At 38.7% G+C, this 27,334-nt stretch overlaps 1 protein-coding gene across 1 annotated transcript in view; it reads left to right on the top strand.

Annotated features, from left to right (window-relative positions):
* The window catches only part of LOC136874398 (zinc finger protein 585A), a 131,142-nt gene that overhangs the window by 43,714 nt on the left and 60,094 nt on the right, over positions 1–27,334 (top strand). Inside the window, exons 3-4 of the mRNA XM_067148032.2 lie at positions 21,067–21,131; positions 23,146–25,539. Of these exons, the coding sequence (XP_067004133.2) occupies positions 21,067–21,131; positions 23,146–25,539 (2,459 nt within the window). The remainder of the gene's footprint in view (positions 1–21,066; positions 21,132–23,145; positions 25,540–27,334) is intronic.

Below are 27,334 nucleotides of genomic sequence, written 5' to 3'. Positions count from 1 at the left end.
TTGCCAGTGAGTAACATGGGCTGTATTTTATTTTCAAAACAATTCAATGTGGGGGGGGGGGGCACGGGGGAGAAATATAAAAATAATAGGCTAATATAGGCAAAATATCAAATTTGTCGTATAAGGACGAGACAAAGCTCAATTTAATCCTCTTGACACAAAGAACAAAACTCGGTAAGCCCTATGGGCCCAAAAACCATGTTTTAAGGCCCTAAAACCAACCGTTATGGAGATATTGCCACACTACCCCTGCTCTAGGAATCGGATAAAGAAATGAACTGTCGTAACCATGGCAACGTCAGCTCCAGGATTCTAGAGCAGTGAGATTATGTATGTACGTTTGGGCATAGCTGCCAACCAAAATTGGTACAAATAAGACTTAATATCTGGAAAAAATATACTGTTGTGTAGGGCACTCATAGGACTCCTTTGGGCAGGGATGGAAAGGGGGTGAACTATGAGTATAAAAATCTTACTATATATAAAAATGGAAGAGAGAGAGAGAGAGAGAGAGAGAGAGAGAGAGAGAGAGAGAGTGTGTGTGTGTGTGTGTGTGTGTGTGTGTGTGTGTGTGTGTGTGTGTGTGTGTGTGTGTGTGTGTGTGTGTGTGTGTGTGTGTGTGTGTGTGTGTGTGTGTGTGTGTGTGTGTGTGTGTGTGTGTGTGTGTGTGTGTGTGTGTGTGTGTGTGTGTGTGTGTGTGTGTGTGTGTGTGTGTGTGTGTGTGTGTGTGTGTGTGTGTGTGTGTAAGTAAATGACACATCTCCTCCTAAACCACTGGAGCAATTTCACCAAACTTGGTACACTTATCAATTAGTATCAGGAGACAAACCACTTGAGGGTAAGACACCCCTAGCACCCTTATGGGCAGGGGGCAGTATAAAAATAATCTAGAATATTATCGAATCCATAGTTTTCATGGTCGCTGAAATAATTAGTGACACTCCGAATTTTTTAAAATTCATGTTCAGCCCCCTTTGGGGTGTGGGTGAGGGGGGAGTGAGATATAAAAATAATCGAAAACAGTGTAGAATCTACAGTTTTTTGGGTCACTGAGATGAATGGTGACAATCCAGATTTTTTTATCTCTTAGTGGTGGGGGGCGAGAGGGGGACAGTCTCATTGACGGTTGAAATCCTATACATCGTATCTATAGAGCGACGGCTAAATACATATAGTTATCACTTATTAATTTTTGACAGGATCAAATACTTCCCAGTCGATTCGAGCTTCCATAAGGACGAAGTTTTACTCGAAAATTAAATTATCTAAAACTTGAAATCAAACACATCTAAATAATTCTAAAACTACATAATAGATCATAACATATCAATCTGCAAGTCAAAAAGGAATTCTGTAAAAATTCACATCACACATATGGTAACTAACTGGTAATGCAAATCTTCAAGGTAAAAATTCAGAAACTATCTGGGCAACGCCAAGTACTACAGCTAGTATATAAATAAAACTATTGTCTTATGAAGCCTGAAAAAATTCAGAATATCTGAAATAATTACATTAACTCTGAAGGCTGGTCCAAGCCAGACTGATATTGAAATTGAATAACATGACTAGGTAAATGAACATTAAAGCTATCAAAAATTACAAAGTTGGTATTAAAGAGGTCTCCGTGACCAGTAGATTCACAAAGATTATAAATTTGATTGCAAGGTTGAATCAAAATCTCACAGCACTAAATTCTCCACCAGGGAGATAATAAATTGAAAAAAGGTTGCCAAATGTTAGACCAGCAACTAAATAGTACGGCACTGCAGTGCAATTCAAAAATTTTCAAAGCCAAACCAGTCGAATGAAAAAAGTCCTTTTTCAGAAATAGACATGGCTGGGTAAAACATTCCATAAAATATTCGTAGGCTAGGTGCATAACTTGGTACAGAATGCAATGTTCAGGCTACCATTAGTTACAAATCTGAAGTAAAATAGAAATGCTGGCCCAGCCAGCTGCAAGAGTGTCGAAATTGCGCTAGATGTGTCATGCTATAGTTCTAACAAGTGAACGAAGCCGAGGTCAACGGCCTTAAGCAAGGTGTAGCAAGATGCATGTCAGCAAAAAACTGCCTTCTCTAATGCATGCGGCGAAATTTCTGCCTGGATGATGGTGCAGCATAAAAACTGCCGCTGAGAAGTGGCAGCGATTATGGTGAGATCCCTTAGGAGAGTGAGGGCTGCACCCAGGAGAACTTGATTGAGGCAGTCTTTAAGTAACACTGCAGAAGGTTCCAGATACGACATAAAGTAGTGCTGTAAGACTAATGGTAATAATTACTCAAAAGTACATAAAAACATTTTTTTTAAATACAAAATAATGAGAGAAAGGAAGTCCGGAAAGAATATTAATAATTAATAATATAACAAAGGCAAAGGCAAAAACCAGAAATGGCCAATGAAAAAGTAGAAGGGAGCAGAAGAATACATTCTCGGTACCAATTAGAAATGAAGTTGCCTGTGACGCAAACAGTCATGTCAAGGTGATGCAGCCAATCAACAAGCAAGAAAAAATGACGTAAGTCAACGGAGAAGAGAAAGAAAATAGGTAAGCAGTATTCATCTAACCTGTGCATGATTGCACATCAAAGGGAACTTATATTAAATCGACAAAAGTTTACCAAACCGAAAACAATTAAGGTAAGAACAACATATAACATAAATTCAAACAAGTAGGAGAGGTACCGAAAATAGTGAAAATTACCAACAAATCGTACGTTATGCATGCATGAACCATTCTGTATTGTGTTTGTAAAACTAGTCTGATGCACAATTAAAAATGAATTCATAACACTGTCACTCTTGAAATTCATTCTGTGTATATTATAAACACTGATTTATTCGGTATAATGTTCCGTTCATTTTCAACTTAGTACATAGACTTTTTGCTGCATTGCATCAGAATGGCACTGGTCTACTCACCACGTGTTTACTATTTTACAATTTCACTCACTAAACATATGTGTACACTTAGTAATAGGATTTCATGCTGCACATTCACACGTCATACTTTCCTAAAATGCACTGAACATTAAGGTTTTAGTGGAGCTACACTTCCATGCAACCGTACTGACCACCATTACCAAGTGAAGCTAATGTTGTTTAATACATTTGCAGAGATGATACTAGGATGACAGAGTCATGGGTGAACCCATGATGTGGTTCTAAGGTTAAAATATTTATTGATTTTATGTTCATTAAATATTCTTGCAATTTTCAGAGGTACAGAGGCGCCAGAATCTTATCCTTTCAGAGTGCTTCTACATGCTGGAATATTTCCAGTCAGTAGGTCTATGTACTTGAGTGCCTTCAAAAACCGGTGGACTGAGTCAGGATCAAACTTACCATTTTGTGTTCAGAAAGGCAGTCATCTTATCATATGAGACACTCTGCCTTGCAATACAAATATATCTAATAGCATTTCAGGGTGCCTTCAAGTGAATTGGTGATGGTCGGTTTCTCTACTGTAATACCAGTATAAATCGTCCGTTATTGGACATTATAAATTTTCCAGCTAACTCATTCCTGGTTGCCAGTGTTTTGCCCCAGTGTGCTAAGTTGAGCTCATTAGTTGGTAAATAGCACATCCACTGCGACGCATGGCCAGTGCATGCCGTGGAGGCCACTGCGTAGGCAATGGGTGTATGGTATTTTTTTCAAAAGAATTCTACAATTTTTGTTGTGCCCTTGTGATATTTCTTTCAACCATTTTTATGTTATTCTTTTTTTTATTTCATTTCTAGGATGCTTTCTTGAAACTCATGACAATGGCTAATAAGCAGTGTACATTTAATAAACTTCACCTGGAAGTAAAGTGTTTCCCGAACTGGGTGGTTGGTCGCTCATATTGGTAAATGATGCAGTGTAAAGTGTGTTGTAAATCATTCAAACTTAGTAATATGGGTAAACAAGCAGTCACTTCTCATGCTAAAGGACCTACTCATATAAAATACATGATATCTAAGTCTTCCCAGCCAACAGTGTCTTTCTTTGCAAAGAATACCTTTACTCCATCTCCACTTGAAGATACACAGCCAAGAGTTAGCACTACATCCACAGCTACAAAGGAATTGGCATTGCGAGGAACAAGTCAAACGAGTTTAAAGACTTTCAGTGTGAATAAAGATGATGGTATGTCGGTTGAAGCCATTTGGGCTCTCCAGGTTGTCACTGGGAAGATATTTCTCAACTCTTGTGCTGAAACCTCTGCAGCATTCAAAACAATGTTCCCAGACAGTAAAATTGCTGAAAACTTTACTATGGGCAAGACTAAGGCTTCCTATGTTATAAATAGTGGAATGGCCCCATGTTTTATAAAAAGTTTGCAAAATGACTTAAACAGTGCTTTGACTACATTGTTTGTTTTGATGAATCATTAGACAAATTTGTCCATAGAGGACAAATGGGCTTGTGTGTAAGGTTTAGGGATATAAATCTCCAAAAAAGTTGCAACAAGGTATTTGAATAGTGTATTTTTAGGCTGGGCAACTGCAGATCACTTGTTAGATGGATTTATACATGGACTCTCCTTACTTTTAGACAATATTTTGCAAGTCTCAATGGATGGACCGAATGTTAACCTCAGTTTTATTAAGAAACTTGAAAATCATTTGCAAGTGCTAAACCCCAAGGCCAAATCTCTTCTTTATATAGGCATATGCAGTTTGCATACAGTGAACTGAGCCATGAAAACTGGTAACTCCAAAATTGACTGGGACCTTTTTAATTTTTTCAGATCTCTGTACAATCTTTTCAAAGATAGCCCTGCTCAATGTGCTAAATATACAGACGTAACAACAAGCACCACATTTCCTTACAAGTTTACTGCAATAAGATGGTTGGAAAATGGATGCTGTATTGATCAATTATGATCACATTGACAAATCTGTGAAAGAGTACACTAAACAAAAAAAGAAACAACAAAAACCTTCAGTACCTTAGAGAAGCTGTGAAGAATCCACTACTTAAGGCAAAATGAGTGCTTTTAGAAGTATTTTGCCAGATGTTGAACCTTTCCTCAGAAGATTTCAAAGTCAGAAAATTATGGTGCCTATGACTGATTTGTCTTCAAATTTGAAAACTGTTTTGAATATCGACCTAGACTGATTGGAATTCATTATATTCACCTACATTAGAAACACAAGTTCATTGCTTTTGATCTAAGAGTGCTTTAAATCCACATGAAATAGTATTAGATTGCTGTGGTAAAATAATTATATTTCCATATTTGAATTACAGTACTGTATTAATAAGTTAGTTGTACTTTGTTCCTTGGAAATGATAAGATAAAGTTATGTTAGCCTACATGTTACCTTTAAACAATTTGTTTATAGTATATATATATATATATATATATAGTGCCCGTCAATGTAATTATTTTTCCATAAATAATTGAAAAAAAGGAAGTGGAGAGAGAATTAGGCTAGCTATGGGAATGGTGGAGGCTGGAATTTCCTTTCTTGTTCCTTGTAAAACATGCTATTTGGCAAATTAACTTGTCGCTCAGTTTTTGTGAGTCAGGGAAACTTGAAAGAACATTTCTGTGGACACTATGTATGAAGTTGAAGTGAAGGTATGTTTTGTAAGATTTCAGAGATTTTTCTTGAGAAACAATTTTTAGCATAAATTGAGATTTCTGTATAAATAATTGATGTGTGATATGTGCATACAAAGTATTTTGAATGTTTTATATTGGTTCAGTACATCCTGGCTATGTCCTTTCATGGGGAGAAGTTATCGGACCTATCCCAGCTCTAAACCAGACTTGGCTGGATATTTTTTAAAAAAAGGTTACTTATTTTAATTTTATAATCATTATAAAATATCAAAGCTATCCTGTTAACAGTGCTGATAGTAGTAACTTATTATTATAATTAATCATATACAGTCGTATCAGTACTCTAAGGTAGGCTTTCATGGCTACGCTTAAGAGAGCGACGATGTTTCGCTGTTACATCGTATACTGAACCTTAACACACCTGAATATCTTGCCACACAATTCCATGACCTAGCATCACCTTCTAGTATTCTTACCTGATCATCATCCAGCGCAGTACTAATCATTCCCATTCACCGCTCAACTGACTACAGTAGATCATTTGTAGTCACCGCCAGCAGAATTTGGAATTCCCTACCTGCTGAAATTAGGAGCGTGTCAAACCACCTCCGCTTTAAGAAACTCTGTCAAACCTGGTTAATGAATAATAATAATTTCTTATAACATAGTAGGATTAGATCATAGCTAAGTTGTTAGGTTAATTAAAACATTTAATTGATACCTTAAGATATTAAATTGTAGATAATTTAGTGTATATTCAACTCTTCATGTAGGTGTATGTATGGTCGGACAGAATAGCAGGCTTCATAGCCTGAGTCCCGCCATATAAAACAAGAAAATAAATAAATAAATAAATAATCAGTGTTGAAAATAAATTTAATTATTAATTATTTTAAAATTATTTTAATTATTAATTATTTTAAAATTATTTTAAACACTGATGGACCTTAGAGTCCGAAAACCAGTTTCGAAATAAAATTTAGTGTGCTGATACGACTATATATGATTAATTATAATAATTAATTTTAATTTTGTCCTGAGTTTACTGGCTTTACCAATGGGAATAGTCTTATCTTTGAATTCACTGTCTAGGTTTTGGAGAGGAAGTAGTTTATATGAATTCCTAATAATGGCTGATGTGTTCCAAAGAATGTGTGAAGCATTCCGACCAGCTATGTGGAACTAGAAATTAGGTGCTGGCTTCCTTTATTTAAGGTTGTGGGGTTTAATTCATGCACAATCAGGTGGCATATAATGGAGGTAGATAATGGAAACCAATGCTTATAGGTTTACTGGTTTAAAAAAATCTTGTTGAAAGTAACTGTCTGGCACCCTGACATATTTTCAGATCCTGTTATAATTAAAGTGACATTACATGGAAATCATCATAATTACAGTCCAGTATTTCTTATTTACCATTTATAGTAAATTACATAGAATATCAAGTAAAAATTGGAGCTATTTTAAAGATGACTCTGAGAATCACATTTGGTGGTAACTCACATTTACTGCTGTTTTTTCTAGAGCCCGGATTGTATGTAATTACATATTCCGTTCACATATATGTTGCTACAAGAAAAGCTAAAATGTTGGCAAATCGCACTAAAAGGACCATCATTCCAAGAGTTTAAAGTGACATATTTTTACATATTTTGATGCATAATAAATATTTTGAAAAATATTATATATTTTAAATATTTTGAAGGATATAGCACATTTGAAAGAAAACAATTCTTTTTTTCGCTAATTTTACATGTCCGGCTCCTTGACTGAACGGTCAGCGCAGTGCTCTTCGGTTCAGAGGGCCCTGGGTTTGATTCCCGGCCGGGTTGGAGATTTTAACCTTAAATGGTTAATTCCCTTAGCTCGGGGACTGGGTGTTTGTGCTGTCCCAACATCCTTGCAACTCGCACACCACACACAACACTATCCTCCACCACAATAACACGCAGTTACCTCCACATGGCAGATTCCGCCCGCCCTCTTCGGAGGGTCTGCCTTACAAGTGCTGCACCCAGCTAGAAATAGCCACACAAAATTACTATTATATTAATTTTACATCGACTTAACATTTTAAATTAAACATTAGAGAATAGTTTAAAAAGTCTGTGCGTCTCTAACATCTAAAAATAATTTAATAATTTAAAGCGAGGTATTCTGTCAAAGAATCACATGCCTTAGCTATGTTGATGGTGCAAGTTTTGAGTGTCTTGAGCTGTGTCTATCAATCGTCCCTTGCACAAACTTTGTCACATTTTTCTTCCCTCAGATTTAGTGACACTTCTGTTGTTATCCCTTCCTCATTCCTTAATTTAATGTCACATGTCAAAAGAGCCTTTTCTCTTTCTTTTTTTCTTTCTTTCTATGTTTGTTTGTTTCATTCTTTCTTCGGATATTTCCCATGCTTCACTTCCATAAAGGGCTACACTCCATACAAAAGTCTACAGAAATATTTTTCTAATAAGCATATCTGTGTTTCATGAGATGAAGCATTGAGTGACATCATGGTCAGGGTCAACAGCAAGGATAGAATAGGAAGTGCTAATGGGTGATTTCAATGGGAATAGAACTGGAGGATACGAAAGGGTGATTGGTAAATGTGGGGAAGATATGGAAGCTAGTAGGAATGGAAAGCGTTTGCTGGACTTCTGTGCTAGTATGGGTTTAGCTATTACGAATACATTCTTCAAGCATAAGGCTATTCACCGCTACACATGGGAGGCTAGGGGTACCAGATCCATAATAGACTATATCTTAACAGACTTTGAATTCAGGAAATCTGTTAGGAACGTACGAGTTTTTTGCGGATTTTTCGATGATACAGACCACCATCTGATCTGTAGTGAACTAAGTATCTCTAGGCCTCGGGTAGAGAAAGTGAAATCTGTCTGCAAACGAATAAGGATAGAAAATCTCCAGGACGAGGAAATTAGACAGGAGTACATGGATATGATTAGTGAGAAGTTTCGAACAGTAGACAGTAAGCAGGTTCAGGATATAGAAAGTGAATGGGTGAAATACAGGGATGCTGTAGTAGAAACAGCAAGGGAATGCCTCGGAACAACTGTGTGTAAAGATGGGAAAAGGCGAACATCTTGTGGAATGATGAAGTGAGAGCAGTCTGTAAACGTAAAAAGAAGGCTTATCAGAAATGGCTCCAAACAAGGGCTGATGCAGACAGGGATTTGTACGTAGATGAAAGAAACAGAGCGAAACATATTTGTTGAATCCAAAAAGAAGTCCTGGGAAGATTTTGGTAATAACCTGGAAAGGCTAGGTCAAGCAGCAGGGAAACCTTTCTGGACAGTAATGAATAATCTTAGGAAGGGAGGGAAAAAGGAAATGAACAGTGTTTTTAGTAATTCAGGTGAACTCATAATAGATCCCAGGGAATCACTGGAGAGGTGGAGGGAATATTTTGAACAGCTTCTCAACGTAAAAGGAAATCTTTCTGGTGGTGTTGCAAACAGCCAAGCTCATGGGGAGGAGGAAAATGATGTTGGTGAAATTATGCTTGAGGAAGTGGAAAGGATGGTAAATAAACTCCATTGTCATAAGGCAGCAGGAATAGATGAAATTAGACCTGAAATGGTGAAGTATAGTGGGAAGGCAGGGATGAAATGGCTTCATAGAGTAGTAAAATTAGCGTGGAGAGTTGGTAAGGTACCTGCAGATTGGACAAAAGCAGTAATTGCACCTATCTATAAGCAAGGGAACAGGAAGGATTGCAACAACTATCGAGGTATCTCATTGATTAGTATACCAGGCAAAGTATTCACTGCCATCTTGGAAGGGAGAGTGCGATCAGTGGTTGAGAGGAAGTTGGATGAAAACCAGTGTGGTTTCAGACCACAGAGAGGCTGTCAGGATCAGATTTTCAGTATACGCCAGGTAAATGAAAAATGCTACGAGAGGAATAGGCAGTTGTGTTTATGTTTCGTAGATCTAGAGAAAGCATATGACAGGGTACCGAGGGTAAAGATGTTCGCTATACTGGGGGACTATGGAATTAAAGGTAGATTATTAAAATCAATCAGAGGCATTTATGTTGACAATTGGGCTTCAGTGAGAATTGATGGTAGAATGAGTTCTTGGTTCAGGGTACTTACAGGGGTTAGACAAGGCTGCAATCTTTCACCTTTGCTGTTCGTAGTTTACATGGATCATCTGCTGAAAGGTATAAAATGGCAGGGGGGGATTCAGTTAGGTGGAAATGTAGTAAGCAGTCTGGCCTATGCTGACGACTTGGTCTTAATGGCAGACTATGCCAAAAGCCTGCAGTCTAATATCTTGGAACTTGAAAATAGGTGCAGTGAGTATGGTATGAAAATTAGCCTCTCGAAGACTAAATTGATGCCAGTAGGTAAGAAATTCAACAGAATTGAATGTCAGATTGGTGATACAAAGCTAGAACAGGTCGATAATTTCAAGTATTTAGGTTGTGTGTTCTCTCAGGGTGGTAATATAGTAAGTGAGATTGAATGGAGGTGTAGTAAAGCTAATGCAGTGAGCTCATAGTTGCGATCAGCAGTACTCTGTAAGAAGGAAGTCAGCTCCCAGACGAAACTATCTTTACATTGGTCTGTTTTCAGACCAACTTTGCTTTACGGGAGCGAAAGCTGGGTGGACTCAGGATATCTTATTCATAAGTTAGAAGTAACAGACAAGAAAGTAGCAAGAATGATTGCTGGTACAGACAGGTGGGAACAATGGCAGGAGGGTACTCGGATGAGGAGATAAAGGCTAATTTAGGAATGAACTCGATGGATGAAGCTGTACTCATAAGCCGGCTTCGGTGGTGGGGTCATGTGAGGCGAATGGAGGAGGATAGGCTACGTAGGAGAATAATGGACTCTGCTATGGAGGGTAAGAGAAGTAGAGGGAGACCAAGACGTTGATGGTTAGACTCGGTTTGTAACGATTTAAAGATTAGAGGTATAGAACTAAATGAGGCCGCAACACTAGTTGCAAATCGAGGATTGTGGCAACGTTTAGTAAATTCACAGAGTCTTGCAGACTGAACGCTGAAAGGCATAACAGTCTATAATGATAATGTATGTATGTATGTATGTATGTATGTATGTATGTATGTATGTATGTATGTATGTATGTATGTATGTATGTATGTATAATCCGAGCTCTAGTAATGACTCATGAAAGCCAGTCAGTATTCTGTTCATTTATTTCATATGATTGAATGGTGTGCATTCAATTATTGTCAAAGATTTGTTGACTTTGAAGTATTACACTATAAAATATGGAAATTTACTATAGCAAGAACTTTATTTTAAGCTCTTATTTCAAATGCTATGTCTGTTAAATGATATCTCCTCAAGTTTTGAAGATTTGTTTATGTAGGATCTGTAGTGTGTGGCATAACATAACAGATTTCACTCATTTATATTCTGAGTACTATTTTTTTCTTTTTTCTTCATTTATGTGGCACTTTGTGTGTGTCATATCCCTTTTTCAAACAGTTTGTTTAGATCAGGTTATTTAAATAGTATTTCCATATTCTATGTATGTGAAAATCATAAATTTCACTATATTGCTTTATATAATAATTATAATATGACGTGGATGTCTGTATTCATTTGAGATTGTCTTCTCTCTTTATAGGCATAATTGTTTTTCAGTCATTTAAAAATGATATTTTTTTCTTTCTGTAATATGTTTGTTAGTTTTCACCAAACCAATTCTAATGTTGGCAGAAGTTTATAAAACAAATCTTCAGTGTAGCCTACCGGGTGGTTACAATAAAACATTCCCTACTAACTGAGGAAAACCAAGGACATGCAGAAGAAAAGTAATGCATAAGCGAGTCCAATGATGCACTTATAATGTGTTGCCATATCATGCAATATGACCGGTTGTTATGGACATACCACAAGTTAAAAAACTTCATAATTTGTCCATATTGACAATGAGATACTCTAAATAAGAGACTTAAAGATTTCCACCTTTTCAATACAGTTCTAATCACACTATGTGATTAAATTACATAATAAAAAAATTGGCAGTACATGTTTTGTCTCATCAGACATCTTCATCTGCTTGTTAACAGCTTAGATTAAAATGGACATAGACAACACAGAATAGTCAAAAAACATCTAAGATTCCTAAAGCTTAACAAGCATGCACAGAGTACACTAGAATCAAATTGGTACTTAGAACTAATGATCAGAGTCCTGTGGAAAGAAAAAACACACCATTTGTTTCTTCATGTTCCATTTAAAAAATATTACACTTTAAAAATCTGTCCTTGAAGTAGAACTGTCCTTATAAAATGGTTATTTATATGGACTCATTATGCATAATACTCTTGCAGACAATACAAAAATGCTGATGGAGATGGCAATTGATCTTAAATGAACAGGGGAGGGACTCCTCAAATTTGAAGAAAAAACTACATTAAATAATTGCAAGTGTAGCAACTGCTATGAAATGTATGAAAAGCAATATTTGAAGCGGTTGTCCTATTGTTATTCCTTATAGCTGACACCCCTCCAGTGACGTTGCCGGTCTTGGCGGCTGCTGTTGCTCATCTGGTGTTGTTAATAGCAGACAACCGCTTTAAATACAGTATTGCTTTTCGTTCATTTCATAGCAGTTATGACACCTGCAGTTATTTAGTGCAGTTTTTTCTTCGACTCTTTGAGGAATCTCTCCCCTCCTCTTTATTCAAGATCAATTGCCTTTTACATCGGCATGTTTATATTGTCTGCAGATAAAAATGTCTCTCACCAGATGAGCAACAGCGGCCACCAAGACCGGCCATGTCACTTGAGGGGCGTCAACCACGAGGAATATTGCTTTTCGTACATTTCATAGCAGTTACAACACCTGCAATTATTTAATGCAGTTTTTTCTTTGACCTTAAAGAGCACCCCCACCCCCCGCCCCCTCTCTTTATTTAAGATCAGTTGCCGTCTCCATCACCATGTTTGTATTATCTGCAAGAGTATTATGGTTCCTATATATAACCATTTTATAAGGACAGTTCTACTCCAAAGACAGATTTTTAAAGTGCAATATTTTTGTAAATGGAACATGAAGAAACGGATGGTGTGTTTTTTCTGTCCTTAAGACAGTGATCATTAGTTCTAAGCACCAATTTGATTCTAGTGTACTCTGTGCATGCTTGTTAAGTTTTAGGAATCTTAGATTTTTGGACTATTCTGTGTTGTCTATCTATGTCCATTTTAATCTAAGCAAGAAATTGAAACACATGAAAAGCAGAAACTACGTCAGATCCAACCACGTCCTCCACTTGTGTGGCCGCATGTTTCATGCAAAGATTGGCTTGATCAGTCATCAGTGACATCTCCACAGAGCCAACAGACTTTAAGAGGAACCGGAGTTGAAAAACATATTCTCAGAAGTGGGTAGTGGCCGACAACAACAATAACAAGCAGCTGAAGATGTCTGATGAGACAAAACATGTACTGTCAGTTTTTTGATTATGTAATTTAATCACAAAGTGTGATTAGAATTGTATTGAAAAGGTGGAAATCGTCAAGTCTATTATTTCAGAGGACATACACTGAAGAAAATGGAAATTGCAACACCCAGAAGGAGTGGTGCTACATTGCTGCAATTGAACATGCAGGACGAGTGTTCGGTTATGATTTGATGATTACACTTTCAGGTCCCTCTGACCGCAAGTTCGGACAACAATCAATACAGGATGCAGCCACCACGAGCTGCAATACATTGATGAATTCGTCGAGGCATGGAGTCAATAAGGCCCTGGATCGCTTCCTGAGGAATTGTGGCCCATGCTTGCTGCACTGCACGGGTCAGTTGTTCCAGAGTTGTGGGTGGCTGAGGACGGTTGGCCAGTTGTCGAACCATCATGTCCCACACATGTTCAATAGGACTGAAGTCCGGCGATCTGCCGGGCCATTCTAAGGTTGTGATGTCATGGAGAGCTTCTCTGGAGATGCGTGCAGTGTGAACCCGGGCATTGTCCTGCTGAAACATCCCATTAGTAATGTTCGCCATCATAGGAACAACCACTGGATTGAGTACCCTATCAACGTACTGTTGAGTAGTCATAGTGCCCTCAACAAGCACTAATTGTGATTTCACATTAAAGCCAATAGCTCTCCAGACCATAATGCTTGGTGTTGGCCTTGTGTGCCTCTCGACAATAAGATCTGGGCGGCCCCTCTCCCCGGTACATCGGCGCACACGATTCTGGCGATCACTGCGGGCAAGACAGAAGCATGATTCATCACTAAAGACGACCCTCCACGTCGATCTTTCTCGACACCTTACACATCACTGTTGTGGGGTCAATGAAACACCTTCTGCAGGGACACGGGCTCGTAAGCCAGCTGCACACAGGCGAATACCAACTGTTTGTTGTGTAACGTGGGGTGCCACAGTTGCTCGAATTTGCGCTGCTGTTGCATGGGGTTCCATCCGGGCCATCCGAATTATGCGGTGATCCTCTCTCACAGTTGTCTGTCGCGCTGGGCCTGTGCCAGATGTACGAGTGTGGGTACCTTCATTTGAGCACTGCTGCCATACACGTTGTACCGTAGATGCCTGTCGGCCAACACGTGCAGTGACAGTCCTTAGCGATAATCCAGCCTCACACAGCCCAATTATCCGAGCCCTCTCAAACGGCAACAGTTGTTGATAATGTGCTCTTCTCTGTCGTCGAGGCATGTTGGACGGTGAACACTTCACTACACAGACTGCAAGTCAACTACGCTACACCAGAGTCTGTATACTGGAGGTGATTCCTCCGCGACCAATCACGTGGGGAGACCTGTAGCAACCTACGTGGCATGGTTCCATATCTTGAAAATCAACACAAATGACCAGTGCCTTCATGTTGTTGCAATTTCCATATTCTTAAGTGTATCTCCTTCAGACTACAATGCTTGAAATGGTATCCATCACCTGTCAAGGAGTCTGAAAGCATAGAACATTCTGCATGACTCTGTGAAGCATATCCATTGGTATGCTTGCTACTTCTCTTGATATGCCTTTCTTCAGATAAGCATATGTACGAACGTTGCCTTGATAATCCTGCTGTTCGGGTACAGTGAATCATGTAAATCATGTAGCCCATAATCTGGACATCATTCCTATGAAATTTGGTACATGTACTACGAACACTTTCCTGTCTAGATTGGGTTAACTAGGGAAATTTTAATTGTAACCACGTGATATTTGAAGAAGCACGAATATCTCTAAGTGTTAGATTGTAGCAGACCACAGAGTTCATTAAGGCTGAGTTGAGTTATGACTGCTAAATATATACTCTGTGAATATTTGGCGATTGAGAACTTGGTGCTTTCTTGTTACTTTTAAGTTTATCCATCTATGAGATTTCATATTCTAGTACTGAATCAAGCTGTTCTGAATGTGGTTTTCCCATGTTCCCTTCTCTCATTTCAGATGAATGTTAAGTTAATGTTAAGTTCCTCTTCCAAACCTGGACATATCACTGACTCTGCAAGGACACAGTGTATTAGTTTGTATTTCCAAATATATTGATTATACGGAAATTTGCACACTCTGTTAAAAAAAATTAAAATCTGCAATCATAAAAATTAGTAAATAACTAAATTGATGGAAGATATGCAACGGCACACAAATATACTTTGTATGAGGATGCTTCAATCCCCCTTTGTACACTTCATATGAACAGTCTTCGAAAAAATACTTGTGTAATGCATAGTACTATAGTTCCATTAAACTTAACTTTGTGATCCTGATATTTTGTGGTGATTGCCCACGTTCACATAAAAGCAAAGTGCTGCCTAGGCAACCAGATCTGTCCTCGAAAGCAGCCAATAAGCTTCTTGCTCCAACATGCCCTCTCTTGCCTTTCTGTCCACAAATTTGTCAGCTCCACTACACACGTGCGTACGTACATCTGCCTGAACTACATAGTTAATTTAATTTTACTGTAGGTATGATCCATATGTGATAGACATCCGTAGAAGATATCACACGGACAACAGTTACTTTCCATGCAGTGTCATAGTGTACACTATGTTGTTGTGGTTTTTTTTTTATCAATCTCCCTGAAATTAATGTGACTACTGCATATGGAAGGCTATTTAATGAGGCTGCTGGAGATAAGGAGATGGCATACAGAATTGTCGCTCGTTTGGCCATGTCTTTAGGAGCAAAATAAGTTATCCATACAAAGTGGATTGGTTCTGGAGATCCCTGTTAGATCACCAGGAGGGAAGACTGCTTGATTGTGAGACAGCCATGAACAGATCCAATGGCTTCCTTGTCCACAATCTAGAAACATGTGCAGGGCCCTGTTTCATAAAACTAACTAATAATATTAGAACTCATAAAAATAATTATTAGTTAGCCAAATTCTGTTTCATAAAGATTTACACATGACTAATAACATATCTTCACTAATAATATTAGTTTATTAGTCAGCTGATACAAATGGAGGTTAGAATCAGTCTGTTGCATATGTTCTTGGTTTAGGTTAGGTTAGGCTAATGCTCGACTACAACCGACTATTAATCCACATGTTCAAAAGGCTCACTTGATATTTTCATTGTTGTGACTTTGATACATATGAAAATGGACAAAAGAAGTGAAAATAATGTGAGAGAAAAAAATTTCTTTGCGGAAAGTGATTGAGTTAAAGCATCAACTATTCGCAGCCTTTTGCACACTATAATTCTCGTTCCTTTTACTTTTTTATTTCATGTGCTTTTAAAAAAATCTGTTGAGATGGACTAGCAACAGCTTTGTTTACTATCGCGTGTTGGTGGGGGCGGTAGAATAACAGCCACGGTATTCCCTGCCTGTCGTAAGAGGCGACTAAAAGGGTCCCAGGGCTCTCAACTTGGGAGCGTGTGTTGGCGAACATGGGACACTGAGATGAGTCCTGCCATTGCTTCAACTTACTTGTGCCAGGTTCATTTTCATCTACCTTTCCAACCTCCCTTGTTTTTTTCCGACCCTGACAGTATTAGGTTGTGAGGCCGAGAGAGTCTTTCATTTTCACGCCCTTCGTGGCCCTTCTCTTTCTTTGGCCAATACCTTCATTTTTCAAAATGTCAGATCCTTTCCATTTTTCTATATGATTAGTGTTAACTTATTATAGATTATGGTTGCCTAGTTGTAGCCTACTTCCTTTTAAAACAATAATCACCACCAGCATCGTCTTGGTTTACTGGTGATATAAGCCAAGATTTTAAAAGATACTTGGACTGTCCGAGCAAAACTGTTCTAGAGAAACACAATGATACTTTGTATCACTACCAACCGGTGGAGTGCAATGCGAAGCTGCTATTTTTTTTTTTTTTGTTTGCTATGGGCTTTACGTCGCACCGACACAGATAGGTCTTATGGCGACGATGGGATGGGAAAGGCCTAGGAGTTGGAAGGAAGCGGCCGTGGCCTTAATTAAGGTACAGCCCCAGCATTTGCCTGGTGTGAAAATGGGAAACCACGGAAAACCATCTTCAGGGCTGCCGATAGTGGGATTCGAACCTACTATCTCCCGGATGCAAGCTCACAGCCGCGCGCCTCTACGCGCACGGCCAACTCGCCCGGTAGCTGCTATTTTAAGGTTATGCTTCATTCCTTGCAGTGGAACGTTCTGTTACCTACCAATCCTATCAAGCAAATACTCAAAAGTAATGGTAAGGTAAGGTAAGGTAAGGGTGTGTTCTGCCCGAAGGCAGGTCCGAACCTCCACAGAGGTGTACCTGAGCCGGAGTTTACGTACGGTAGGGTGGCCAGTTCCTTTCCGCTTCTCCATTCCCTTACCCCCCACCAATAGCGCGTGGCAACCCATCCACTTCTTGACCACGCCCAATGTTGTTTAAATTCGGAGATCTCATGGGATCCGGTGTTTCAACACGGCTACGGCCGTTGGCAGAGTAATGGAATCTAACCTAAATCTCCCATTGTACCGGTATTCAAATGTTCGTTACATGTCAGTACAGGCTGTTTTTGACGTAACATTTATTGAACGGTGAATACCTACACTCATTCCTTATCACTATTTGAATCAGAGTCAGCCATTTCAGTGATCTTCATGATTTTATGCCAAAATATTAAAATACTGCTCACTTTGGTTTCACTAATAGTATGAATTATAAGTCAAAATACACTCATGGAAATAATCCTGATAATATGAGTAACTTTTATTAGTCATGTTGTCTATGAAACAATTTACTAATATTATTAGGAACATCTACTAATAATTTTGACTCATAAACTAATAACTAATATTATTAGCTAATAATTTTATGAACCATAATACTAATATTATAAGTTAATATTATTGGTTTCTTACTAATAATATTAGTGAAAGATGTTTTATGAAACAGGGCCCAGGATACACTAGGGCATCTTCTCTTTTCCAGATGCCTAGCCCAGGGTTTTCTGCCATTAACCCTCAGCCCCATCACCTCCGATTGCAAGGGTATGAGCAAAGAGCAATGTGGAATGCACAGACTGGTGTGGCGTATTGTCTTTAGTGGTGAATTGCATTTTTCTTTGGGAGCAGTTGACCACTGTGCCATAGTTTGAAGACCCACGGGTAAACATTACAATTTCTGCTTCATTGTATGGCCTCTTCCGAATTGTTTCCACTTGCTTGGGTCAGTCTTCTAACTATTCATCTTTCCTGTCTGACCTCCCTTGGTCAGCTTTTGTTTTCTTTTGCTCTTGATGGTACTAGGTTTATGAGACCTAGGGAGTCTTTCGTTTTTGTATTTCTCATGAACTCCCCTTCCTTTTGCTGATACCATCATTCGTTAGGGATAGTTGCCTAATTGCCATCGTATGATTAGAGTTAAGAAAGGATGATTCTCTCATTGTTCTTCTTGAAACAGTAACCACCTGATTCAAACAATCAGTCGATCAATCAGTTTAGAGTAGGACTTGTCCCATACTACTGGAGGTTGATTTGGAGAGCTGTTGCTCATGCTTGTTGTTCAGTCACTGACAGTGATGTTAGGGGTCATCGAAGGATCAGTGGTACATTGAAGAAATCCTACATCTCCATGTGCTATGTTTGCTGACTTTGGTGCCTAGGAACCATTTTCCAGCAAGTTAACCAATGGACACTCACAGATAGGTTTATGTTTCTATACTTGCTTGGCATACCTGGTCATTTAATTTGTTGCCCATCGAACCTTTGTGGTGCCTGACGGTCTGCACAACCTCCCTGTTTGTTGAAATGTTCATGATTAGGAGCATAACTGATGGAAATCTGCTAAAGAATAATGTAAGATGATGGAGAGAACATTGTCCTGTTGTAATGATATTGTTATTGCTTCTTCCTTTCTTTTCATTTCTTTTTTCTTTTCTTTTCTTTTCTTTTCTTTTCTTTTCTTTTCTTTTCTTTTCTTTTCTTTTCTTTTCTTTTCTTTTCTTCTGTACCATCACACAAATAAAATTTTGTTTGATTTTAACGTTCTTTCATGATGTGAAAATGTTTATATTACTCAGTATATTTCTGTATAGTCTGACTCCTTAGATGAATGGTCAGCATTGAGGCCTTTAGTTCAGAAGTTCTCGAGTTCAATACCTGGCTGGGTCTGGGATTTTAATCACGTCGGATTTAATTAATCTAGCTTGGGGACTGGGTGTGTTCGTTTGTCCTAACACTACTATTCATATTCAGACAGTACAGCACACTACCAACCAGAACAGAAACACGCAATAGTGATTTCATCCCTCCATGTAGTGCGAGCCCCAGAAACGGCATCTGGCTGTATAAGGGTGTGGGAAAAGATGTAGAAGAAGTAGTAAACGAGGGCCATCCAATAAATAAGTTTTCCTATTTTACAAAAAATACAAGTGCGTTATTTAAACTAGTGAAATATTTTATTTTCATTCTACAAATCATACACTACTTCTCCACATAGTCACCATCTCTGTCCAGACACTTTTGGTATCTTGGCAGCAGTTTTCTGATACCTTTGTCATACCAGGTCAGTTTCTGTCTCCATAGCCAGTGGTTCACCTCCACTTCCACCTCTTCATCAGTTGCAAACCGCTGCATCCAAGGTGCAACTTGAGTCGCATAAAGAGATGGAAATCACTCAGGGCAAAATGCGGAGAATAAGGTGCATGGGAAAAAAGGTCCCGTTTGAAGTTCTGCATCAAATCCTGGATCCTTTGAGCTGAATGGAGGCGTGCGATGGCATGAAAGAGCAACACTTTCCGAGACAGAAGACCAGGACGTTTTCATTTGATTGCAGCTTTGAGATTTGTAAGAACTGTGCAGTACCTCTCAGCTATGACCGTAGTGCGTCGGGGCAGGTACTCAACCAACAGAACGTCATTACAGTCCCAAAAGACAGTAGCTGTAACTTTGCCCGCAGAGGCTGAGGTCTTGGACATTTTTGGTGCACGTCCGCCAGGTTTCTTCCATACCATGCTTTGTCATTTTGTTTCTGGAGTTGAATGATCCACTCAGCTTTTATCTCCAGTGGGAATGTGGGAAAACATTCGATCTCCCTCTCTTTGAAACATTTGCAGAAAAGCTGGGGCCGCCTTAATCCATTCTTGCTTGTGAGCATCAGTAAGCAAACGTGGGACCCATCTTGCGCAGACTTTTCGATACTGCCAGACATCTGACAGGATTGTCGCAAAAGGGGAGCGTCCAGTTTCCATACCAGGAGGCAGTTGATTCATTATCTCATCAATGCTGACGCGTTGATCTTTGTCCACCACATTCCGAACTGTAACAGTGGCTGCATTGCCTGAAGCGGTAACGGACCTGCCGCTGCGCCCATCATCATGCAAATTTTGCTATCCTTCCAGGAACCATGAACGCCAGCAGCAAACCATTTGGATACTCATCCATCCTCACCATAAACACACACTAAATGGCGATGAATACTGATAGCTGTTTCTTTTTTCGCTGTGAAAAAAGTGAATAACAGAACGGAGTTCACAAGCGGACACACTTTCAAGTGGTAGCTTGATGGCAGCTGGCGTCATACTGGCGAACGCGGAGCAAGCACGTGCTCTTGAAGGTCAAGCGCAGCCACCACACCACAGTGACAGTTCCTACAGTACCAACTTAATTTTCATGCATGCTGTTTGCAGGGGAGAAAATAGGGAAACTTATTTATTTAATGGCCTTTGTATTTCTATATAATTTTCAAATCTTAAACTTCTTCACCTCTACCCACTTGCAGTTCGAGCTTCTGTTTCTCCATTTTAGGTCTATTAATGCTCAATTTATTACAGTTAGATAATGTACTATCATCAGAGAACAAATCTCTGTACAAACGGACTGATATAGATTAAAGCACCTCATTCAACTTATTTAGTTACTTTGTTTTGTTTTGCAAATATTGTGACTTGTATTACTCTGTATTTTTTCAATTTTTGGTTTCCTCACTACTTCCTTTTGGTAACGAGACGTCTAAACCTCATTCAGTCCTATTTCATTCTGTGTACATATGTTCACTTTGATATCTGTGATATTTTATTATATATTTTGGTAATAGGTCAGATTATTAATTTTCTCTATGTTATAGATAGAAGCCAGGATAAGTGAACATGATAATATGCAGATGTTGCAGTTCGATGATGGCTCAGAAGTGTAAGTTTGAGTTGTAGCATGCATGACTACTATCTTGTGAGAATTATTTCCAAGTTGTCTCTTATTGCAGTGTGGTTTCATTGTTCATAAATACACTAGGGAGAACGGAAATTGCAACACCATGAAGGAATGAATCATTCATGTTGATATTGGAGATACGGAATGGTGTATGTAAACAGTGCTGGTTTCTGGTCACGGGGATTGTTCATACGGCCCTCCCCACTTGATTGGTCACAAACAAATCACCTCCTGTATGCGAAGCCCGTAAGCCTAGTTGACTTGTAGGTTGAGATTCAGTGAAGTGTTCGCTTGTGAATACTGACTCACTGATGGGTACAAGCAGGATATCAACAATTACTATGGGATGAGATTGCCTGGATAATGGGGACAGCATCAATCAGAAATGAACCAACCATCATTGGGTACATTCTGAGAAAATTGTAGTCAACCATGGCTCCTTTGTATTGAAATTACTCTAAATGGATAACTATAGTTCATATAAAGAAACCACTTGGCTGGTGACTGAATATAAAGGTATTTATTTTCTATATATTCTATCCATTGTTAAAAGGGATGACTACTCAATTCCTAATGTAAATTGTGCATTTTATATTGAGAACATTTTCTGACCAGAATACTATTTAATAATGAGTGGATTTAAGACTGATTTCTTTTTCTTAAAATAAGCAATTGCAAAACACACTCAAAAGTACTACCAAGTTTTCTACTAATTTTTTATAATTTTGAGGGTTGTTAACTTTCTGTTTAATTCCATCCAATTGGCTGTGTGGGCTGTAGCTGTGCATGTTGCCTAAAATGCACCTACATGGTATATGTATGGCAGCAGTGATCAGAGACCTGGGACAGGACCAACCCAATGGACAACAGTATGGAAGGATTGCCACATCATTTGGATGTCTCGGACAAAACCTCGATCAACAACAGCGGAAAGTCAGGTTACTGTGGCACCGCACATTATGTGATTAACCATTGGTGTCATATGTATGGAGCTAGCTTACGATCCCATGTCCCTGCAGTAGGTGTTCCACTGACCCCACAGTATTGGTGTGTAAGCCTGCCCTGATATTGAGAGTGACCACACTGGGCTGACGAATGGCAGAGAGTCTATTTTAATGATGAATCACACTTTTGGCCACAAAGATCATAATCCTGTCTGTTGGCATGCCAGGGAAAGGTACATGGGCCAAACCGAGGCATTACAGTCCGGGAAGCTATTGGCTTCCATGTGAAATTGCCTTAGTGGTTGTTGAGGACACAGTGACTGCTCAATAGCGTGTGGACAGAGTTTTAAATCCAGTGGTTGGCCGCCTGATTGTTACCATTGTAAATGGGATGTTTCAGCAGGGCAGTGCCTGCCCTCACACTGTTGGCACTTCTAGGGAAGCTGTCCAGGTCTCAGGATATCTGATGAATATGTGTGGGACATGATGGATAGATGCCTGCACAACTAGCCTCAGTCAGCGTGAACTTTGGATGAATTGACCCTTGCGGTGCAGCAGGCAGGACAAGATCCACGACCTTACTGACTCCATACCATGCAGGATTCACCAATGAATCTCAGCTCAGAGTAGACACATCATGTACTGATCTGTGTCCACATCTGCACTCAGAGGCATCTGAACGTATTATCATTCCATCACTGCTTTACACCTGTCCACCATGTTCACTTGGGGTGTTATAGGTATACTTCTTCATGGACTGCAATTTCCTTTTTTCTTATAATATATTGAAAATCATACTCAATAATAAAAATTTCAATATATTGTGGGTATGACATGTTCACTTTTGAAGTACTGTACTTTTTAATAAAAACATGCTTTGTCTTTTGTGATTCATTATATAAAATTTGTTTTTATTAGATGTATCACTCATTTTACTGTAGTGGAAACCTGTTATAAATACCATGGAATTTGCTTGAATATCATCTATTAATTTAGTTATAAATCTTGTCATTAATTATGTTATGAATTTTAATTTTTGATTTATATTTCAGTGTATTGGATTCTGTGGATATCTTTAATAAAGTTTCACCACAAGAGAATTCTGCTGATTCATGCAGCATGACAGGTGATAAATCCATTAAATTAGAAATAGAGAATTCTTTTGATGAATCGTGCAGTATTATGGATGAGAAAGCTATTAAATTAGAGACTGAGGAAAATGAGATAAACAGCGGGTTTGTTAAAGTTGAGAATGAAGATTATCTTATTGAAGTTAAGTGTAAACTTGAAGATCATGATAACAATGACTCTGTTAGTGATTATCCTGATGCTCCTGTACCAGTGCTGAAGTCAGTACATGATGGTGCTTCGTTAAATAGACCTGCTCCAGATCAGAAGGTATCTTGGATAAAACCAGATTATAATGAAGATTATAATAGTGCTAACAGTAATAAAGACTTCCTCAAGCATAATAATAATTTTATAGAAGCTGATAATATTGGTCATAAATTAGATGGTAAACAGATAATCGAAGATGCTGCTGGCGAGTTTTATGTTATTGATAAAAGGTGTGAAAGAGACTCTGCAAATACAAAAGAGTTATCTTATATTTGTGCTTTGTGTAATGAGAAGTTTAACACAAGACATATGCTTGAGAGACATGTATGCACAGCTTTGATTGAGAATATAATTTTCAATGGTAAAGTTAATTCTTCCAATAATGAGCAAATTTACCAATGCAACATTTGTGAAGTAGATTTTAGAAGCAGACAACTGCTGGAGACTCATGAATGTGAAGTAGGCATGGATGACACCAAGTTAAATATAGCCAATAGTAAAGAAATTGGATCCATTGCTTGTGATATATGTGGTGTTACTTTTGAGGATGAGGCCCTGTTAGATTCTCATATCTGTGAACACCAGAAAATGAAGGTGGTCTGTGCTGTATGTAGGAAAACTTTCCTTAATAAGAGTCTTTTGCAAAAACATATAACAGCTGCACATACCAAGCTAGTGAAGAACATGTGCTCTCATTGTGGAGTTGTGTATCCATCAAAGGCTAGCTTAAAAATTCATCAGTGTTTTCACACAGCAGAGCAATCATGTCTGTGTCCATTCTGCAACAAGCAGTTTGATCAAATAGCAGACCTCAAAGAGCATGTTCGTATTCACAGCAGCGGCAAGCTTTTATCTTGTTCTCTGTGTGAACAGTGGTTTGTTAGGGACTTAGATTTCACTAACCATATGTCATCTCATTCCAAGAGAAGAGAGACCAGTACTAGCACACATACATGTAATACTTGTGGTAAGATATGTGAGAGTATGCTATTGCTTCATCAGCATATAAAAATTCATATGAACCAGTGCAAAACATGCGGTAAACAGTTTAAGGCGTTAGCGTCCCTTCGACGTCATAAAAACAGTCACAAGAGTATATTCCCGTTTAAATGTGGTGTGTGTCATAAGGCATTCCGTGCACGTCTGAATCTTGCTAGACATATGCTGGTGCACTCTACTGACAGCAAGGTGCATCAATGTCTTAAATGTGGTCAGAACTTTCCACGGGCTTTTCTTCTCCTCTGTCATCAACGTATGCACGTTAGGCAATATAAATTGACTTGTAAGGTCTGCAAGAGGTATTTTGAAACTTTCTATGAACTTGATAAACATTTAGCCTCTCACCAAGGTGAAAATTTGTACAGATGTGATAAATGCCCCTTAAGTTTCAGTGACATTACCTCTTTTATGGAACACCAGAAGGGTCATGATTTGTCTGTTGTGAATTTTGGTGTATCTTACACGTGTGAAAAGTGTGGAAAACTTTTTAAGACAAGAAGTGCCTATTTTAATCACCGCAATAAGGAAGATAAGAAGCTAGTTTGTGATGTTTGTGGAAAGTTTTGCCCTAATAAAACTCTGTTGAGAAGACATAGATTGTCTCATTTAGGCATGAGGCCTTTTTTATGTACACGTTGTGGGAAACGATTCACAGACAAGAGTGTGTGGAAGGTTCACCAGCGAGTTCATACCGGGGAACGACCCTATAAGTGCCTAATTTGTATGAAATCTTTTGCATATCGAAGTAGCATTGTGCAGCACAAGCAACGACATACAGGCACTCTACAAAAAAATTTCCAGTGCAAAATCTGTGGCAAGTGTTTTATTGGACCTTCACAGTTAGAGAGACATCATCATGTCCATTCAGGGGAACGAAAGTTCCAGTGTACTGTCTGTGATAAGTGGTTCATTCAGATGAGTCACCTCCAAGAACACCAAGTCGTCCACACCCGTGTCCGCGACTTCACTTGTGAGACGTGTGGTAAGGCCTATCTTCGTCGTTCGGATCTCAAGAAACACTTGAGCACTCATGATGAACAAAGGACCCTGTACAAATGTGTTTCCTGTCAGCGAGAATTCATTAATAAAGGGAACCTGAAGAAGCATTTGTAAGTAGTTGACTTACTGCATGCTTTACCCTTAAATGCATGAATTTTTCATTTTCAATATTAAAAAAAAATTAGAAACAAGTAAAACTTCAGAATTGGAGAAAAAAAATTAAAATTCTAGGTTCAATGGAATCATTGTTATTTACTAAACTGTGTATGATGTAGATCTACATTGCCGTGCAAAACAGACATACTGTAACATCAGTAATATCAGCAAATACCACAAGAAGGACTGTACTTTTCACAGTTTCTGTTTACATTGTATGAAATGCTTTGAAGCAGGTATTCTTTTGGTTCAAAGTGGAACATAACAGTTTTCACACGATCACTGAGTTGTTCCAGTACACTCACGCAATTTACAATGCAAATAGTTGGAAAACGCTGGCCAGTGGGAGACATTGTCAGTCCGAATGTCTTTGGAAGGCAATGGATGTGCAGGACCCCCTTTTTTTCTTTGCCTGTAGTTTCTTTTCAAGTGAACTATTACTTGGTCCATATCTTTCGACCTCTTGGTTACTACCTACATTGCACAATGAATTAGTCACTTCATTTCTAAACCGGCAAAAACTTAGTTGCTGTTTTGTAGCGATATTGTTAACATCACAGTTCATTTTATACAAGACCCAAGAATTTATCACCGTAAGATCTACAAGGTAATAAAATAAATGCAAGTACCATTTCATACTCTTTATGGTATGTGATATCGTTCCAAAAAGCTGTTAAACAAGTCTACTCCACCCATATGCATAGTTTATTCTGGTACAACTTGCGGGCACAGAATGTCTACATTTTGTTTCATCTTTTTATCATACCTACGAACCTTGGTGGCAGGTTCAGCTCCCATGTAAGTATATAAAAAGTCACTATCGTATTATCTTTCCACACCATTGCTGATAAATTAACCCCATCACATTCAGCAATCTGTTCGTCATGTGTTCTTCTAGGTACAGTCTTTTTCATCAAAGTGTTTTTACCAGACAAGTCACAATTTAGGCAGTCTATTTTGCTGTACTGTCCCAATACAGTGACTTCCCTCCTTAGCTAAGTGATGAACCAAGGGTAAAGAGGTGTAAAGGTTATGATTTCCATTTCTTGTTATTCCTCTTGCTAGACAGGGTCAACATAGTTTGTTGCTCCTAAATCAGACTCATTTACAGGCTTCTATGTCTTAATTCTCCTCACCAGAATAAATTTCAGATTTATGTGCATAACCTTTCAAACTGCAGAGTGCAAACAGTTTGAAACTCCACTTGTGAGGCTTATTGAGCAAGTATTGTTTTAGGAAATGGGATGTTCTGATCACACACATCTGTTCAAGTGAAATTGTCTGTTCAAGGGGAATAGTAAAAAATCTTCTGTTCAGTTGTTCAATAACTGGTCTCTTTTTTTTTTTTTTTTTTTTCTAGGGGCTTTACGTCGCACCGACACAGATAGGTCTTATGGCGACGATGGGATAGGAAAGGACAAGGAGTTGGAAGGAAGCGGCCGTGGCCTTAATTAAGGTACAGCCCCAGCATTTGCCTGGTGTGAAAATGGGAAACCACGGAAAACCATTTTCAGGGCTGCCGGTAGTGGGATTCGAACCTACTATCTCCCGGTTGCAAGCTCACAGCCGCGCGCCTCTACGCGCACGGCATAACTGGTCTCAGTTTATGGAGTTTGTTGTAGTCTGGATGCTCTTAAGGTAGTTGGTGGTCATTATTGATTGATTTACAATTATTTCATCTGATTTACCCAAATGCTCTAATGATGATGATGATGATGATGATGATTCCATCCAGTGTAAAACTGAATA

Source organism: Anabrus simplex, chromosome 5 (assembly GCF_040414725.1).
Source record: "Anabrus simplex isolate iqAnaSimp1 chromosome 5, ASM4041472v1, whole genome shotgun sequence".
NCBI lineage: Eukaryota > Metazoa > Arthropoda > Insecta > Orthoptera > Tettigoniidae > Anabrus > Anabrus simplex.
This window is presented reverse-complemented; position numbering and strand designations above follow the sequence as displayed.